The 18,638-nt window shown below is 44.0% G+C and overlaps 2 protein-coding genes across 10 annotated transcripts in view; one reads left to right on the top strand and one right to left on the bottom strand.

The window, feature by feature from the left end:
* The window catches only part of LOC112260212 (beta-1,3-galactosyltransferase 2), a 29,784-nt gene extending 11,797 nt beyond the window's left edge, over positions 1-17,987 (top strand). For 2 of the 8 annotated variants that reach the window (XM_042328574.1, XM_024435143.2), the window contains exons 2-3: positions 5,219-5,364; positions 16,163-17,987. In XM_042328574.1, coding sequence (XP_042184508.1) covers positions 16,272-17,630 — 1,359 coding nt within the window. In that variant the 5' untranslated portion in view covers positions 5,219-5,364; positions 16,163-16,271 and the 3' untranslated portion in view covers positions 17,631-17,987. Of the gene's footprint in view, positions 1-5,218; positions 5,365-8,504; positions 9,041-12,332; positions 12,870-16,162 lie in introns of those variants that run through there. The other 6 variants (XM_024435146.2, XM_024435148.2, XR_006084308.1 and 3 more) reach the window with 6 other exon arrangements.
* Positions 1-18,638, bottom strand: part of LOC112260211 (parafibromin-like) — a 67,000-nt gene that overhangs the window by 10,799 nt on the left and 37,563 nt on the right. For both annotated transcript variants that reach the window (XM_024435142.2, XM_042328573.1), the window contains exon 12: positions 5,229-5,286. In XM_024435142.2, coding sequence (XP_024290910.2) covers positions 5,229-5,286 — 58 coding nt within the window. The remainder of the gene's footprint in view (positions 1-5,228; positions 5,287-18,638) is intronic.

Raw genomic sequence — 18,638 nt, 5'->3', positions numbered from 1 at the left:
AATCAGTCCTTCCTTTGTTAATAGCCTTGTTGCTCTACTTGTGCTATCAGTTACTGTATTGTGTACAGTGCATTCATTACCTCTCTTTTGTTTCAGAAACACTACCTTTCCATGTACATTTAATCCGTGTGTGTGTCAAAGTACCCATGCCTGTGTAACTGAGGTTGCCTTATTCACCTCTAACTGGGGGAGGTGCTAGTTGGTCACAGATCAGCCCAAACGGAGATTCGCTCTTTCACTATTGCTCACAACGTGGACGCACACTACATGCACAGGGCATTGTCATGCTGAAACAGGAAAGGGCCTTCCACAAACTGTTGCCACAAAGTTGGAAGCACAGAATCGTTTGGAATGCCATACTATGCTGTAGCATTCAGATTCCCCTTCACTGGAACTATGGGGCCTAGCCCAAAGCATGAAAAACAGCCCCAGACCATTATTCCTTCTCCACTAAACTTTACAGTTGGTAGTATGCATTGGGGCAGGTACCGTTCTCCCGGCATCCTCAAAACACAGATTTGTCCGTCGGACTGCCAGATGGTGAAGCGTGATTCATCACTCCAAAAGAACACGTTTCCACTGCTCCAGGGTCCAATGGTGGCGAGCATGACACCACTCTAGCCGACAGTTGGCATTGCGCATGGTGATCTTAGGCTTGTGTGTGGCTGCTTGGCCATAGCAACCCATTTCATGAAGCTCCTGACAAACAGTTATTGTAATGAAGTTGCTTCCAGAGGCAGTTTGGAACTCGGTAGTGAGTGTTGCAACCGAGGACATCATTTTTGCGTACTGCGCACTTCAGCACTCGCCGGTCCAGTTCTGTGAGCTTGTGTTACCTACCACGTCGCGGCTGAGCAGTTATTGTGAAGTGGAAACGTCTACAAGCAACAGCACTTAGTTGCCCAGGGCAGTGCTAGCAGGGCAGAAATTTGACGAACTGATATGTGGAAAGGTGGCATCCTATGATGGTGCCACGTTGAAAGTCACTGAGCTCTTCAGTAAGGCCATTCTACTGCCAATGTGTGTCTATGGAGATTGCAGACTGTGCTCGATTTTAAACACTTGCCAGCAACGAATCCACGAATTTGAGGGGGTGTCCACATACTTTTGTATATTTAGTGCATGTCACACAAAAACACACCCCTAAACACACACACACACACACACACACACACACACACACACACAGAGAATGTGACTTCTCTACACAGCCATAGAGATGCTGAATAACAGAAGGGGATAGCAAAACAGACATGTGATTCATCACGCTGCACAAAGACCGGGGAAGGGGTGACCTTCAGCTCTGGACCTCATGTTCTTTTCATTTCCACGATAACTGCCATGTGTGGGAACAATGACGGACGCTTGATGGCAGCTGCCAAACACTTGTCTGACCGCGTTCTGTGTAGGATGCCGATCACAGAATTGACAGGACGTTTATAACGTTGACGTTTGGCAGCTCTCCTTTCATGAACAATTCCATATATGCACCTAGATCCACAGCCTCCAATACGTTTTAGTGTGATTTGATTTGGGGAACGAATTCATGCGATTTGGTTTATTACTATCTGCTGCTGATGAGATGACTTCTCAAAGTAGATTGTGTGTGTAGGCATTATGGGTGGGGGCAATTTATACTTTCATTCCGCCCACTTATCTGAAACCGCCATCACCCACTGATTAACTTGTCATTTTTGCAGATCAAATGTTGTTGAGCTACTACTGTCAATATTAATCTTTAGAAATTAGCATGGCATTTAGCCAATGTATATATTTGAGCTTTGAATTATTGCAGTCAAAACAGGGTGTGAGAGAATGCACCTCAAGGCTTAAAGAGATTCATAGACAGAACTCTGCAGGGGAGTGAAAGAGATCTGAAACAAGTCAGACATACCACTATAAAGCAACTTGGGGAGTGGAAAATTACTGCTGAGCCCTTAGAAAACACTGGAACTATATTTCGCTCCTGCAAGTTCGTATAACTGTATATGCATGGGCTTGGTCCCATGAGTAGGTGTTGATGTAGGCAGTTACATCACTATGGGCAAGCATAATAAAAAGCAACTTGGACTTTTCCTATTTTGCAGAACTCGGGAGAGACATCAGTTGTATGTTTGATCTTTGACTTCTGTCTACAGCTGTATTGATTAAAACTGATATGATTTACAAGTGCACATTTTGAGTATTCATTATTAAATAGAAGCCCAAGAAAAGAGGCCCAACAGTGGCTAGCTTCACAACACATAACCCGGTCCGGTCGAGCCTCACTGCTAGCCATTTATTTTCATGAACTGATGTTCAATTTCAATAGGCGAACAACAAGTGGCAACCTAGCTAATACTTAATCACAAGGATTCCTAAATCATTGCTAAGAATAATGAAAATGACTGCAGTTTCTACTGGTCATTGTTTTCAGGCTGGTTGTATTAGAGCTTGCTTGGTACCAAGCTAAAGCTAGCTACCCCAGAAGTTGCAGTCAAACAAACAATGCTTTATTACTAACACGGTATTGTAAACACACAATTCGTGGCGGGTGTTTGCACCACTTTGACAGTGCTACTGTATCTTTTTTGACACGCAATGAGCCAAACGGCGTTCCGTAGTATGTATGTCGAAGCTAATAATAGTGACGCTATTACTGTGTAACTCCGTTAGGGCAACATCTGAAAAATAGCGCACTTGGTAGTGTTTACTTGTGCTCGACCAGTCGGCGAAAGCCAACATCACACACGACAGAGAACGGTTGATTGTTAAGGGCAATGAATTCCATTCGCCTTTGAGTTATCTCGCTAAAATGTTCTTACTCTTTCAAATGACTGCTTGATCCACACAGATGACATTGTGGGTTTGGTTAGGAATGCCGTGTTGCACGTAAAGCGCAAAACTTTCTTGCCATTATTACGTCATGTACCCACGTTCTATAGGTATGCACGTTAGCTTTGACATCAGTTTTTAACATCGCCGTTAAACTAGATATCGGCCGATACCGATGTTGGCATTTTTAGCTAATATTAGCCGATTCCGGCATGTTCACCGATATATCGTGCATCTCCAGTTTAGGAATCCCCAACTATTTGCACCCACAATTTTTTTGCATATACTTTTTTTAAATTGTTGGACACAAGACTGAGAATCAAGAAATCAGCGCCAAGTGATTAACATTTTGGATATCTTTTCCCAAGTATTCCAACGCATAGAGAGAATTTCTTTTATTTTTTGGTCTACCAGCCACTGTTGCAGGTAGAAAATAAAAATCTACCAGCCGCCCAGATTTTTTTCAACAAAAACATCAAGCGCAACATGCCTGGTCCCAAATTTCATGAGCTGAAATAAGACACTAGAAATGTTCCATGCACAAAAAACCTGTTTCTCTCCACAAATTAGTTTATATCACTGTTAGTGAGCATTTCTCCTTTGTCAAGATAATCCATCCATCTGACAGGTGTTGCATATTAAGAAGCTGATTAAACACCATGATCTTTACACAGGTGCACCTTGTGCTGGGGACAATAGGAGGCCACTAGAATGCTCAGTTATGCCACAAATGTCAAGTTGAGGGAGCGTGCAATTGGCATGCTGACTTCAGGAAGTCCACCAGGCATGTACCAGGCAGATGGTGTTGTGTGAGCGAGCAGTTTTCTGTTATCAACGTTGTGAACAGAGTGCCTCATGGTGGCAGTGGGGTTATAGTATGGGCAGGCATAAGCTACGGAAAACATACACGATTGCATTTTATCGATGGCAATTTGAATGCACAGAGATACCATGATGAGATCCTGAGGCCAATTGTCGTACAATTCATCCAACCGCCATTTCCTTATGTTTCAGCATTATAAAACACGACCCCATGTCGCAAGAAACTGTACACAATTTCTGAAAGCCGAAAATGTGCAACTTCTTCCATGGCCTGCATACTCCGACATGTCTCCCATTGAGCATATTTGGGACACACGTGATCGATGTGCCCACTCCCTTGGCTGCGAAGCAAACCCACACATGAATAGTCTCAGGATGCTTTACTGTTGGCATGACACAGGACTGATGGTAGTGCTCACCTTTTCTTCTGGCAAGCTTTTTTCCGGATGCCCCAAACAATCGGAAAGGGGATTCAGAGAAAATTACTTTACCCCAGTCCTCAGCAGTCCAATCCCTGTACCTTTTGCAGAATATCAGTCTGTCCCTGATGTTTTTCCTGGAGAGAAGTGGCTTCTTTGCTGCCCTTCTTGACACCAGGCCATCCTTCAAAAGTCTTTGCCTCACTGTGCATGCAGATGCACTCACACCTACCTGCTGCATTCCTGAGCAAGCTCTGTACTGGTGGTGCCCCGATCCCGCAGCTGAATCAACTTCAGGAGACAGTCCTGGCGCTTGCTGGCCTTTTTTGGGCACCCGGAAGCCTTCTTCACAACAATTGAACTGCTCTCCTTGAAGTTCTCGATGATCCAATAAATTGTTGATTTAGGTGCAATCTTACTGGCAGCAATATCCTTGCCTGTGAAGCCCTTTTTGTGCAAAGTAATGATGACGGCACGCGTTTCCTTCCAGGTAACCATGGTTGACAGAGGAAGAACAATGATTTTGAAGCTTCCAGTCTGTTATTCGAACTCAATCAGCATGACAGAGTGATCTCCAGCCTTGTCCTCGTCAACACTCACACCTGTGTTAACGAGAGAATCACTGACATGTCAGCTGGTCCTTTTGTGGCAGGGCTGAAATGCAGTGGAAATGTTTTTGGGGGATTCAGTTCATTTGCATGGCAAAGAGGGACTTTGCAATTATAATTGCAATTCATCTGATCACTCTTCATAACATTCTGGAGTATATGCAAATTGCCATCCTACAAACTGAGGCAGCAGACTTTGTGAAAATGAATGTGTCATTCTCAACTTTTGGCCACGACTGTAGAGTCAACCACTAATTTAGTCCTTGAGAGTAACAGGGTCTGCAGGCCTGCCCATTAAAAACACATGACATTCAACCAATAAAGGTCTTGAATCAGGTGTTTGAGTACTGTGCTGTAATGAAACCATGCACACCGCGGGGGGGGGGGTTGAACGTGACGTGCTGGGTTTTATTCCAACCCAGCTCTAAAAGTTACTTTTTGGGCAGGGTTGGTGGTGACTGCTGATACAGGGGTTTTGAATGACTGGGAAAGCTGTGTCTACAAAATGCCTATATTAACACAATGTTTTCATGTCACCTGCTTTGGTGGTGACAGATATACAGACCTGGTCTGGGGACGGGCTGCAGTGCTGGTGTCTGGGCCTTCCTGGCAGATGCTCCCTCCTGAAACACACAAACAAAAACACAACGGTCAACCTACAGCCTGATGAATGAAAAGCCAACACTACATATTGGCATAGGGTAAGCAAGTTCCATCCAACTCAGACTCTTCTACAACATATTTACAATGTATTTGGAAAGTATTCAGACCTAGACTTTTTCCATATTTTGTTACAGCCTTATTCTAAATGGATTAAATCGTTTTCCCCCTCATTAAATCTACACACAATACCCCATAATGACAAAGTAAAAACATGTTTAGAAATGTTAGCAAATTTAATCACATTTACATAAGTATTCAGACCCTTTACTCAGTACTTTGTTGAAACCCCTTTAACCTGTTGAATGTAGGGGGCAGTATTTAGATTTAACAAATTTAACTGCCTATTTCTCAGGCCCAGAATCTAGAATATGCATATAATTGTCAGATTACGATAGAAAACTCAAAAGTTTCCAAAACTGTCAAAATATTGTCTGTGAGTATAACAGAACTGATATTGCAGACGAAAACCTGAGGAAAATTCAACCAGGAAGCGGCCTCTATTTTGAAAGCTCCATGTTCCTTTGAATGCCTTCCCTCCATTTAAAGGGATATCAACCATATTCCTTTTCCTATGGCTTACCCATGTTGTGAACAGTCTTTAGACATAGTTTCAGGCTTTTATTTTGAAAAATGAGCGAGAAAGATCACATCGTGTCAGTGTATAGCTGGGTGTCCCCAGAGTTTTTGGCTGTGTATTTGGAATTTGTCTGCGATGTCGTGGCCACTCAAGCCTGTGGATTTCTGAACATAACGCGCCAAACAAATGGAGGTATTTTGGATATAAAAATAATCTTTATGGAACAAAAGGAACATTTATTGTGCAACTGGGAGTCTCGTGAGTGCAAACATCCGAAGATCAAAGGTAAGCGATTTAATTTATTGCTTTTCTGACTTTCGTGACCAATCTACTTGGCGGCTAGCTGTTTGTAATACACTGCTCTAAAATAACACATCCTAGATCTGAATGAATGAAATATTCTTATTAAATACTTTTTTCTTTACATAGTTGAATGTGCTGACAACAAAATCACACAAAAATCATCAATGGAAATAAAATTTATCAACCCATGGAGGTCTGGGTTTGGAGTGACACTCAAAATTAAAGTGTAAAACCACACTACAGGCTGATCCAACTTTGATGTAATGTCATTAAAACAGGTCAAAATGAGGCTCAGTAGTGTGTGTGTGGCCTCCACGTGCCTGTATGACCTCCCTACAACGCCTGGGCATGCTCCTGATGAGGTGGCGGATGGTCTCCTGAGGGATCTCCTCCCAGACCTGGACTAAAGCATCCGCCAACTCCTGGACAGTCTGTGGTGCAACGTGGCATTGGTGGATGGAGCGAGACATGATGTCCCAGATGTGCTCAATTGGATTCAGGTCTAGGGAACAGGCGGGCCAGTCCATCAATGACTTCCTCTTACAGGAACTGCTGACACACTCCAGCCACATGAGGTCTAGCATTATCTTGCATTAGGATGAACCCAGGGCCAACCGCACCAGCATATGGTCTCACAAGGGGTCTGAGGATCTCATCTCAGTACCTAATGGCAGTCAAGCTACCTCTGGCGAGCACATGGAGGGCTGTGCGGCCCCCCAAAGAAATGCCACCCCACACCATGACTGACCCACCACCAAACCGGTCATGCTGGAGGATGTTGCAGGCAGCAGAACGTTCTCCACGGCGTTTCCAGACTCTCACGTCTGTCACGTGCTCAGTGTGAACCTGCTTTCATCTGTGAAGAGCACAGGGCGCCAGTGGCGAATTTGCCAATCTTGGTGTTCTCTGGCAAATGCCAAACGTCCTGCACGGTGTTGGGCTGTAAGCACAACCCCCACCTGTGGACGTCGGGCCCTCATACCACCCTCACGGGAGTCTGTTTCTGACCGTTTGAGCAGACACATGCACATTTGTGGCCTGCTGGAGGTCATTTTGCAGGGCTATGGCAGTGCTCCTCCTTGCACAAAGGCGGAGGTAGCAGTCCTGATGCTGGGTTGTTGCCCTCCTACGGCCTCCTCCACGTCTCCTGATGTACTGGCCTGTCTCCTGGTAGCGCCTCCATGCTCTGGACACTACGCTGACAGACACAGCAAACCTTCTTGCCACAGCTCGCATTGATGTTCCATCCTGGATGAGCTGCACTACCTGAGCCACTTGTGTGGGTTGTAGACTCCGTCTCATGCTACCACTAGAGTGAAAGCACCGCCAGCATTCAAAAGTGACCAAAACATGAGCCAGGAAGCATAGGAACTGAGAAGTGGTCTGTGGTTATCACCTGCAGAACCACTCCTTTATTGGGAGTGTCTTGCTAATTGCCTAAAATTTCCACCTGTTTTCTATTCCATTTGCACAACAGCATGTGATATTTATTGTCAATCAGTGTTGCTTCCTAAGTGGACAGTTTGATTTCACAGAAGTGTGATTGACTTGGAGTTACATTGTGTTGTTTAAGTGTTCCCTTTATTTTTTTGAGCAGTGTATTTTGTCTACTGAGAGAGATGTTCTTACATAAGCGCTTGGATAGCTTTCGCCGAAAAGCTTTATTGAAATCTGACACGACAGGTGGATTAACAACAAGCTACGCTGTGTTTTGCTATATTGCACTTGTGATTTCATGAAAATTACATTTGAATTTGGCGCGCTGCATTCCAGCTGATGTTGACGTAAATGATCCCGCTAACGGGATGGGTGCATCAAGAAATTAATCGCTGCCTGTCTTGGAGCTCTACGGACAATCCCTTTAACCTCATGGCTTGGTTATGGCTCTGACATGCACTGTCAATTGTTGGGCATTATATAGACAGGTGTGTGTGCGCCTTTCCAAATCATGTTTAATCAATTTAAATTGACCATAGGTGGACTCCAATCAAGTTGTAGAAACATCCCAAATATGATCAGGATGCACCAGAGCTCAATTTCAAGTCTCATAGCAATGGGCCTGAATACTTAAGTAAATAAGATATCGGTTTATCATTTTTACTAAATTTACAAACATCTCTTAAACCGATTTTCGCTTTGTCATCATGGGTTAGTGTGTAGACTTAGAATAAGACTGTAACGTAACAAAATGTTGGAACAAGAGAAGGGATCTGAATACTTTCCGATTGCACTGTATATATTGTCCATATCAAGAGCCTCAGTGTTGTGTATGATGACTGTTGCTCCCTCCTCCCTCAGGCCGATTCCCCTTGGAAGGGGTGTGCATCTAGTCTGATGGGAGTGTATCAAGGGTCACACCCTCTCTAAGGTCTAGTGGTAATTCATCATCTAATGACAGTCCCAGAGCTCGGCTTCAAAGAAGAGCTGTAGAAACATCTACGGGTGGTTGTTAAGTGTCGATACTGTCAGAGCTCTCAATACTGTCGATCCGGCCAGAGCCTGGGACTCAAAACAATGGTTGTATCACTAACCCAGACCCAATATTCCCTCTAAGTTGAGCACATTAGAAATAAGTCTGCGAATGAACTTCACTCAACAGTCTGTACTCTTGGTTATAACAAGTGATAATGATACAATGTAACAAATGTACAAATCTAACAGAAGACTCATCAGGGACTGCATCCCTGCTCGCCATCACGGCTAAATTATATATTTCTAAAACTGACGGAGGAATAGACGCACGTGAAGAGAGGACGGAGAAAATGGCCAAGTCAAAGTCCAGACCTGAATCCAATCGAGAATCTGTGGAAAAAACTGAAAACTGCTGTTAACAAATGCTCTCCATCCAACCTCACTGAGCTCGAGCTGTTTTGCAAGGAGGAATGGGAAAAAATTTCAGTCTCTCGATGTGCAAAACTGATAGACATACCCCAAGCGACTTACAGCTGTAATCGCAGCAAAAGGTGGCGCTACAAAGTATTAACTTAACGGGGCTGAATAATTTTGCACGCCCAATTTCAGTTTTTGATTTGTTAAAAAAGTTTGAAATATCCAATAAATGTCGTTCCACTTCATGATTGTGTCCCACTTGTTGTTGATTCTTCACAAAAAAATACAGTTTTATATCTTTATGTTTGAAGCCTGAAATGTGGCACAAGGTCGCAAAGTTCAAGGGGGCCGAATACTTTCGCAAGGCACTAACTATGCAAATGATTTTGTTGTAGGCAGAACGCATCTGATTCTATTACGTAGGACTGTTGTATTTTGAGACAAGCTTGACTAATCTACGTAGCCACGGCAGAGGGTAGCATAATTGATCTGATTCTCTGTAATAAATGGTATGGGAAGAATAATGCATTTTATTTTTAAAGTGGTTTCTTGCATCAAACATTTTCAGTCACCTTCTTGTCTGAAGGTCAAGTGGATAAACAGGTTAACGCCAAGTCCTGCATGTTTTTTCCACAAAAGTCGTGGAATTTAAGCCTACATTTTACACTGCATGATAGAACAGCCATTTCCATGTTCAAATGTTATGGGATGCATTTTGTTTTTGATGGTAGGCCACTCTGGTAGGTCTACATTATGATCATCCACAGAAGCCTATTTGACCAGTCTGAAACTCAAAAGCAGGTACAGCCTCAGTGTTCACAGTAAACACATGCTGGAAGTTCCACATAATTTTCAAAGTTCAAGTTTGCACTCAGAAGACCTGAAATTTGCTCAGTACAGAAAAAAAGAGGAACCATTTTCCAGAACCTCTGTGGCATACATATTAATTTAGGAACGCGGTGAAGTTGCCTCTAGATGTTGATCTGGGGTTTCCCCCTAATGGTTCAGGTTAGGATTGGGGGAAGGGAAGCTGATCCTAGATTAGAACCTAGGAGAAACTCCACCCTGAAGCACTTCCTGAAATACTGGCAATGTTGCTTTGACACATTGGTTCCTGTTGGATTTCTACTAGTAGGTTGAATAATTCTTTAGTCTCTTATTTTATTGGAGATGTATGGCACACGGTCCACAGAACTTCATGAAGAGTCACTAGTTGACCCAGTGTTTCCCATAGATTATTTTCCAACACAGGTAGGTGGCAGATTGAATGGTAGGGAAAACTGCTGTGACCAGAGCCATCTGTTCAGAGATGCAGAGTTCGGAGTTATATAGATAGATATGTTTTCATATCATTTTACTCAGAACTCATAATGCGTCGGCTTCCTGCAGATTTGTCAGTTAACTCCATGAGCAGCAGCACAGACTTGTGAGTTGTAGATGACCGATATGATTCAATAGTTCATGGCAGAGTCAAGAGAATGCAATGAAAATCCCGGGCCCATGGGCTGTTCTTTAAATGTATTATTGCGGTACATTAAAGTTCTTATGCAATATATTATGCAAGCCTGTTTTGTATTGTCAAAATTTTATCTGATTAATTTAGCTGTCCAGATAGCGCACATCGTCCACCAATAAAGGATTGCGTTAGAATGGCGGTTTAATACAAATTTTGTCCATCTAGTCCAAGGGAGAATTTCAATTTCAAATTCCTCGCGTCCTCTCTCGCCAAAATCCATTGGAGATGGTCAGAGTGGAGGGACGTGTGACTTTGTCATCCAATGGGGTTTGAGGATGAGGAAGGATGTGAGGAGTATTCAAGTATGATTCTCCAAGTGTGTGGAAAATATAAGTAACCATTTCTATGTAGGCCTGTACTTCTTTGGTGCCAACTCTTAATGACATTGGTCACCCTAACTCTCAAAATCAGTCAATACTAGGCGAATAGTCCTCCAGTCCAGTCAAAAAGTTAGTAAACCTGTATGGGGGGGCCTCTGCCCCTGCAAAGGTTTTTGGTCTATCCCTCTAGAGCTATTGTCCCTTAATCTCCCTCGCATCTAGTTTCTTTCCCACTGTCTTCTCTTTCCTATTCATGATCTACTGGCCTCACAGACAGATTAGTGAATCAGCAGCTTTGCTGGGATAGTCTGTGGAAGTCAAGCTGCTTAAACTACATCAACACTGGCCTGACTGGAATGCCAGTCATAGGCCTGCACAACAAACCACAGAAGAGCCATGCTCTCAACGAGAAATGTAAAGGGATACTTTATTTTTCTTCAGTACATTTAAAAAATTGTAATGATCCGAACCAGGGCCTAAAATTACTTTTTTGGTCACCCAGCCACTGTGGCAGAAAAAATAAAAATAAAAATCTACCAGCCACTGAGATTATTTTTTACCAGCCAAAATATTTTTCATATTTACATAACATTTGTAATCAAACCAATAAATAGCGACAGGGGACTAGTTTAAAATGGCCCGTATATAAAATGCGCGTGAATCCCGATTAAAAAAAGGGGGGGAAAAAAGGCACATCCAGTAAAAATGGGTCATATTTTTTTTAACCGTTTAGGCTAGAGACAAAAAACATGTCTCTTTGCTGTAAGCATGCCTGTCACGAAGTGGTGCTCTATGTTCCGTCGCTGACACTGCAGCTGAGGCTGCATGACAGTGAACTTTCAAAGTATACTCAGGCCAGTCTGTACTCTTGGTTATAACAAGTGATAATGATACAATGTAACAAATGTACAAATCTAACAGAAGACTCATCAGGGACTGCATCCCTGCTCGCCATCACGGCTAAATTATATATTTCTAAAACTGACGGAGGAATAGACGCACGTGAAGAGAGGACGGAGAAAAGCAGGTAAGGGCATGTAGGGGATGCAGCTGGCTGATTACAGCTGCCACACATGATATGCGCATGAAAGTGAAGTGGATATTGGACCTGTGCATACAAGAGACTAGTGGCTGTTGCTTATTAAATTCAACTGAATTGAAACAAAACAGACTTGATAAACATTTTATAACAGGCGCCAGCAGATTTTTTAGATTGGTATGACTGAAAAAGTCGGTAGTATATAAGACACGGTACTACGGTATTCTAAAATGTTGGTATTATAAGTAAACCTGGCGTTTTGGTACCGTGACATTACAGTGGTACCGGTATACCGTGCAACACTAAAATCTGGTATCGTGACAACACTAGCATACTGTCACCAAGCCTGCAACTATCCATCAGACCCATATAGAGAAAACAGCCCTGCCCCCCTCAGTAGCCCCCACCAGCTAGAGCAGATGCGACAGAGCGATAGCACAGCAAGAGAGATCGGGAGCGAGGGAGCTTGATAGAGGGGAAGCTTGTGGGGGCAGAAGAGACATAAGCGACACAGAGAGCACCGTGGATGAAGAGAATGTAGCTCGGGTGCTCTACACACACACACAGGCACCAAGAGCCAGTGTGCCCGAGTGAATTTGACAATGAGTCATATTTAAAACCAAGGGAGGGATCCCTCTGCGCGCGTGGGTACGTTCGCAGCAAAAGGCATTGAAAAACATGGCAGAGAAGGAACGACACCGGCCAAAGCGGGATCCATAGAAGCAGTCACACCGTGATTGGGCCACCCCACACAGAGAGAAAAGCAGCGATAAAACGGTAACCGTGAGATGGAGCTGAGAGGTGAGCCAAGGTGTGTGGTGGACAGGAAGAAATAGATAAACCATTGAAGCTGGCAGCAGCACTGGGCAGAGTCATGGGCAGGTTGTTGTGCCCTAGTAGAGAGATGAGGGGAGCAAGCCCTCCGCCCTGCCCTGAAACGACTTGAACTGGGGGAACAGGTATGTCTTCTGGTCCGGCGTGCTCAATTACAGCTCAAAACCACACACACATGCTCTTACAAGAGCGTATTGGTAGTAAAAGCTGCCATGTACACACTGATGCACAGGTGCTGGCTGCTAGGAAGGAATATATAGCTTAGAGAGCTCGTTTTTGTTTAGAACCTGAGAACACATTGGTGTGTGTGTTTAATGTTTCTTTGCATTCCAGAGGATGCCTACATGAGGGATTTGGCTTTTTAGCACCTTTTGTGCGCTCTCACAAACAACCCTTTGTCTGGGGGGGGTATTTTAAGAGAGCGGCATGTAATCCAGTCGAATGTGAGAGAACCCACACCACTCCAGGGGACTAGTTGCCCAAAAATGTGAAAACAGTGCAGTGCTTTCACAGCAATCTAAATTAAACATACTTTTTCAGTTTGCTTGGGTTGCTATGCCAAATGTGCCCACTTCTTGCTTACACCTTTATCCAAGTATCAATTCCTCCAATTGTCTAAAGGAGCGATTGTGGACATAGATCTTCATAGTTAACTTATTTAGTCCACCCATATATTAGATAGTAACCTTAATCATGCACAAGGGCGGTTCCTTACAAGGAAAGGCACAAATAGCCCTCAATTTAAGAGAAGATTTGCTATGAAGTCACTAACAGGATGTTGGTTTCCTCTTCATAACACATCTAAAAGTGAGGGTTTAAAAAAACTGATACAAAATGTAAATACAAGTATAATAATAGATCCTGTGGCATGTCATTAAGAGTAATTGTTTATTTTCTCTCAAAAGTAACTGGCTCCAGTTAGACTTGCATGACTCACATGCAAAGCAGCATTAGTAGTCCTTTTTTTATGTAAATTGTAACACACAGTACCAGTCGAAAGTGGGTGTCAATATTAGGGAGAGAGGCGCTAAAAGAGAAGGGTGCCACTAACTATTGTATAACGGGACGCTGGCCTTCTAGGCAGAGTTCCTCAGTCCAGTGTCTGTTCTTTTGCCTATCTTAATCTTTTCTTCTTATTGGCCAGTCTGAGATATAGCTGTTTCTTTGCAACTCTGCCTAGAAGGCCAGCATCCCAGAGTCGGCTCTTCATTGTTGACGTTGAGACTGGTGTTTTGCGGGTACTATTTAATGAAGCTGCCAGTTGAGGACTTGTGAGGCGTCTGTTTCTCAAACTAGACACTATTGTACTTGTCCTCTTGCTCAGTTGTGCACCGGGGCCTCCCACTCCTATTCTGGTTAGGGCCAGTTTGCGCTGTTCTATGAAGGGAGTAGTACACAGCGTTGTACGAAATCTTCAGTTTCTTGGCAATTTCTCGCATGGAATAGCCTTCATTTCTCAGAACAAGAATAGACTGACAAGGTTCAGAAGAAAGTACTTTGTTTCTGGCCATTTTGAGCCTGTAATCGAACCCACAAATGCTGATGCTCCAGATACTCAACTAGTCTAAAGGCGGACAGTTTTCTTGCTTCTTTAATCAAAACAGTTTTCAGCTGTGCTAACATAAATTGCAAAAAGGGCTTTCTAATGATCAATTAGCCTTTTCAAATTATAAACTTGGATTAGCTAACATAATGTGACATTGGAACATAGGAGTGATGGTGGCTGATAATGGGCCTATGTAGATATTCCATTAAAACAAAATCAGCCGTTTCTAGCTTCAATAGTCATTTACAACATTAACACGTTTAAATGTGTCAGTGGCACTGTATTGTCCTCAAAGCGAGCAAAGAAGTTTAGTCTGTCTGGGAGCAAGACATCCTGGTCCGCGACGGGGCTGGTTTTCTTTTTGTAATCTGTGATTGACTGAGACCCTGCCACAATACCTCGTGTCTGAGCCGTTGAATTGCGACTCTACTTTGTCTCTACACGGATGCTTAGCTTGTTTGATTGCCTTACGGAGGGAATAGCTACACTGTTTGTATTCGGTCATGTTTCCGGTCACCTTGCCCTGGTTAAAAGCAGTGGTTCGCGCTTTCAGTTTCGCGCAAATGCTGCCATCAATCCACGGTTTCTGGTTTGGGAATGTTTTAATAGTTGCTGTGGGTACGACATTGCCGATGCACTTGCTAATTAAACTCGCTCACCGAATCAGCGTATTCATCAATGTTGTTGTTTGACGCAATGCGGAACATATCCCAATCCACGTGATCGAAGCAATCTTGAAGCGTGGAATCAGATTGGTCGGACCAGCGTTGAACAGACCTGAGCGCGGGAACTTCCTGTTTTAGTCTCTGTCTATAGGCAGGGAGCAACAAAATGGAGTCATGGTCAGCTTTTCCAAAAGGAGGGCCTTATATGCATTGCGGAAGTTAGAATAACAATGATCCAGGGTTTTACCAGCCCTCTTAGCACAATTGATATGCTGATAGAATTTAGGGAGTCTTGTTTTCAGATTAGCCTTGTTAAAATCCCCAGCTACAATGAATGCAGCCTCAAGATATGTGGTTTCCAGTTTACATAGTCAAATAAAAAGTTTGTTTAGGGCCATCGATGTGCCTGCTTGGGGGGGTGGAATATATGCGGCTGTGATTATAATCAAAGAGGATTCTCTTGGTAGATAATGCAGTCGACATTTGATTGTGAGGAATCCTAAGTCAGGTTAACAGAAGGACTTGAGTTCCTGTATGTTGTTATGATCACACCATGTCTCATTAATCATAAGGCATACACCCCCGTCCCTCTTCTTACCAGAAAGATGCTCCTTTCTGTCGGCGAGATGCATGAAGAAACCAGGTGGCTGTACCGACTCCGATAGTGTGTCTCGAGTGAGCCATGTTTCCTTGAAGCAAAGAACGTTAGTCTCTTATGTCTCTCTGGAATGCTACCCTTGCTCGGATTTCATCAACCTTGTAGTCAAGGGACTGGACATTGGCGAGTAGTATGCTCGTGAGCGGTGCGTGATGTGCCCGTCTCCGGAGCCTGAACAAGCCAAACTTGCAGCGTCATACCCAAGAAGACTCGAGGCTGTAATCAATGCCAAAAGGTGCTTCAACAAAGTACTGAGTAAAGGGTCTGAATGCTATTTTAAATGTAGCTTTTTTTTTTGTATTTACATTCACAAAAAACGATTTTTGCTTTGTCATTGTGGGGTAGTGTGTAGATTAGGGAAAAAACTATTTAATCAATCCATTTTCGAACAAGGCTTTAACGTAACAAAATGTGGAAAAAGTCAACGTGTCTGAATACTTTCCCAATGCACTGTATGTTATCACACCACTACAATCACTCAGTCACCCTAGACAAAGCGTTTGATGGTTTTAACTTGTGCTAACAATTTCACTGTTGTTTTTCTCCTAGATAAAAACATTGGCCTCTGCTGAAGACCGCATGAACCTGGTTGAAACATATGGGCAGGTTTGACAACTGACCAACAATTCAAAGTGACTTGAATGTTACGGTTCAATACATGCACCACCTCCCGACTAATTACTTGGTTCATCAACAATTTCGCACACAGCATACGCCTGACCTGACCGAGTGTGTTACGGCTGCCCACGTGAGGTGGTACACAGACACCATGCAGTGGAGGAGGCGCCACTGCTACACGCATGTCGCTGGCCTACTGGCTCTCCTCTCGCTCCTGATCATCCTGGGCCATCAAGACTGGCTGCCGGGCCTCAGGGGGCCAACGTGGCAGAGGGAGCACCTAGTGGCTTACACCGAAAGAGGACTACACTCTACCAAAGAAAAAGGGAATCACAGCTCATCGCATACTCTATGGAGGCCCCCTTCGCCTCCGGAAAGAAATGCCAACCTCAGCTCCCCTCAGGACTCCTCCTTTCCACAGGGGATTACGGGACTGGAGAACTCAGTGGCGGCTAATGCTAGCTTGAGTGGGGAAGTCGGGCTAAGGGGCCTGCTGACCTCAGAGCCATACCCTTACATCATCAATGAGCCCGACAAGTGCCGGGAGGGCAACCCAGAACCCTTCCTGGTGCTGCTGATAGCCACGGAGGGCAATCAGGTGGAAGCCAGGGCGACCATTCGGCAGACCTGGGGGAACGAGAGCATGGTCCCGGGCCTAAGCTTTGTTAGGCTCTTCCTGTTAGGCATAAAGGAGGGCAGGGTAGGCCGCCTGCAGCAGAGCAGCCTGGAGGCCGAGAGCCGGAGGCACCATGACATCATCCAGCAGGATTACATGGACACTTACAACAACCTGACTATAAAAACCCTGATGGGCATGCACTGGGTGTCCACACACTGCCCGGGCACCAACTATGTCATGAAGACAGACAGTGACATGTTTGTCAACACAGAGTATCTCGTGCACAAGCTGCTCCAGCCAGAGATGCACCCCAAACAGGACTATATTACGGGCTACCTGATGAGGGGCTATGCACCCAACAGGAACAAGAATAGCAAGTGGTACATGCCCCCCGAGGTGTACCCCAGCGAGGTGTACCCTACTTTCTGCTCAGGAACAGGCTATGTGTTCTCAGGGGACCTGGCTGGAAAGATCTACAGGGCCTCCCTGGGTATCCGCAGGCTGCATCTGGAGGACGTTTACGTGGGCATCTGCCTGGCCAAGCTGCGGATCGAACCCACGCCGCCGCCTAATGAGTTCCTGTTCAACCACTGGCGGGTGTCTTACTCCAGCTGCAAGTATAGCCACCTCATAACCTCCCACCAGTTTCACCCCAACGAACTGCTCAAGTACTGGCACCACCTGCAGAGCAACAAGCACAACGCCTGCATCAACACATCCAAAGACAAGGTGGGCAGGTTTCACCAGAGGAAACTGCAGGGTGTACAGCCTATTTGGTGACAGAGGGTTGAGTGTGATGTTAGGCCATTGCCTGTGCAGGAGTCACTGGGCAAGAGATGACAGAGTCAAGCATGTTTTTGGACAAACTAATGCTTGAAGACCATTTTTTTTTTAACTACAGTTTATATTCGAGTTTAATACATTCATTGATTGAAAGAATATATGCATTGGGGTACAGAGGAAGACATGACTTATGTGAAATGTGGGTGCTGTTCATTATGAGATTATATCTTAAGACTATTGGTGGACTGTCACTGTCTAGTATCCATTTTGTTCAACTTGAGTTGAAATACTTTTCCTTTTAACCCCCTAAGGTTGAATCGAAGAATCATAATAAAAAAAGATCTGCAAGTTTCAGCTAGAGAGGTTTTTTTTTTTTTTTGCATTGGATCCACACGTCACACTTCCGCATCTGTGGTGAAAGTTGAGAGCTAGAGCAGTTTGTCAGACAATGAGACATCCCAAAAATCAGTCTCACAAAATCATCCAAACAGTTTGACTACAAACTTTTATAACCCCTCTATGGAAAGATGACTCACGCAAACGAGAGTGTTCTCCATTTTGCTCTACGACCACCACAACTTGGGATTCATCTGAAGTTGGTACAGCTGATCTCCCAACTTCTGTATGCAGCATCCGAACAGTATGAGCTACACACTAATATGACCCGTATCCCTCCAAGATTTAGCAACATTTGTGATTTCTACAGCCAAAAAAAGCATAAACTTTTCTGAAACTCTGCTATACATTTCATATTAATTTCATATAAAGCAATAAGTCATGTGCTCAGTTTGAGGACGACTTTAAGCAGAATACATAATAGAAAAACAATTAGAACATCTAAAGTGCTCAATTTGGGTTATTTTCCTTTTAACATCTGTCATAATCCATTCACACCTCTCCATATGGCTTGCCATCAACACAGGATGCATCTCTTAACAGATTCAAAGATGACCAATCTCTTTCAATTTGAGGATCAGTATTTCTTTCTAATAAGTTATCACAAGC

The sequence above is a fragment of the Oncorhynchus tshawytscha genome, linkage group LG10, assembly GCF_018296145.1.
Source record: "Oncorhynchus tshawytscha isolate Ot180627B linkage group LG10, Otsh_v2.0, whole genome shotgun sequence".
Lineage (NCBI taxonomy): Eukaryota > Metazoa > Chordata > Actinopteri > Salmoniformes > Salmonidae > Oncorhynchus > Oncorhynchus tshawytscha.
Note: the sequence above shows the minus strand (reverse complement) of the source record. Positions and strands in the feature narration are given on the sequence as shown.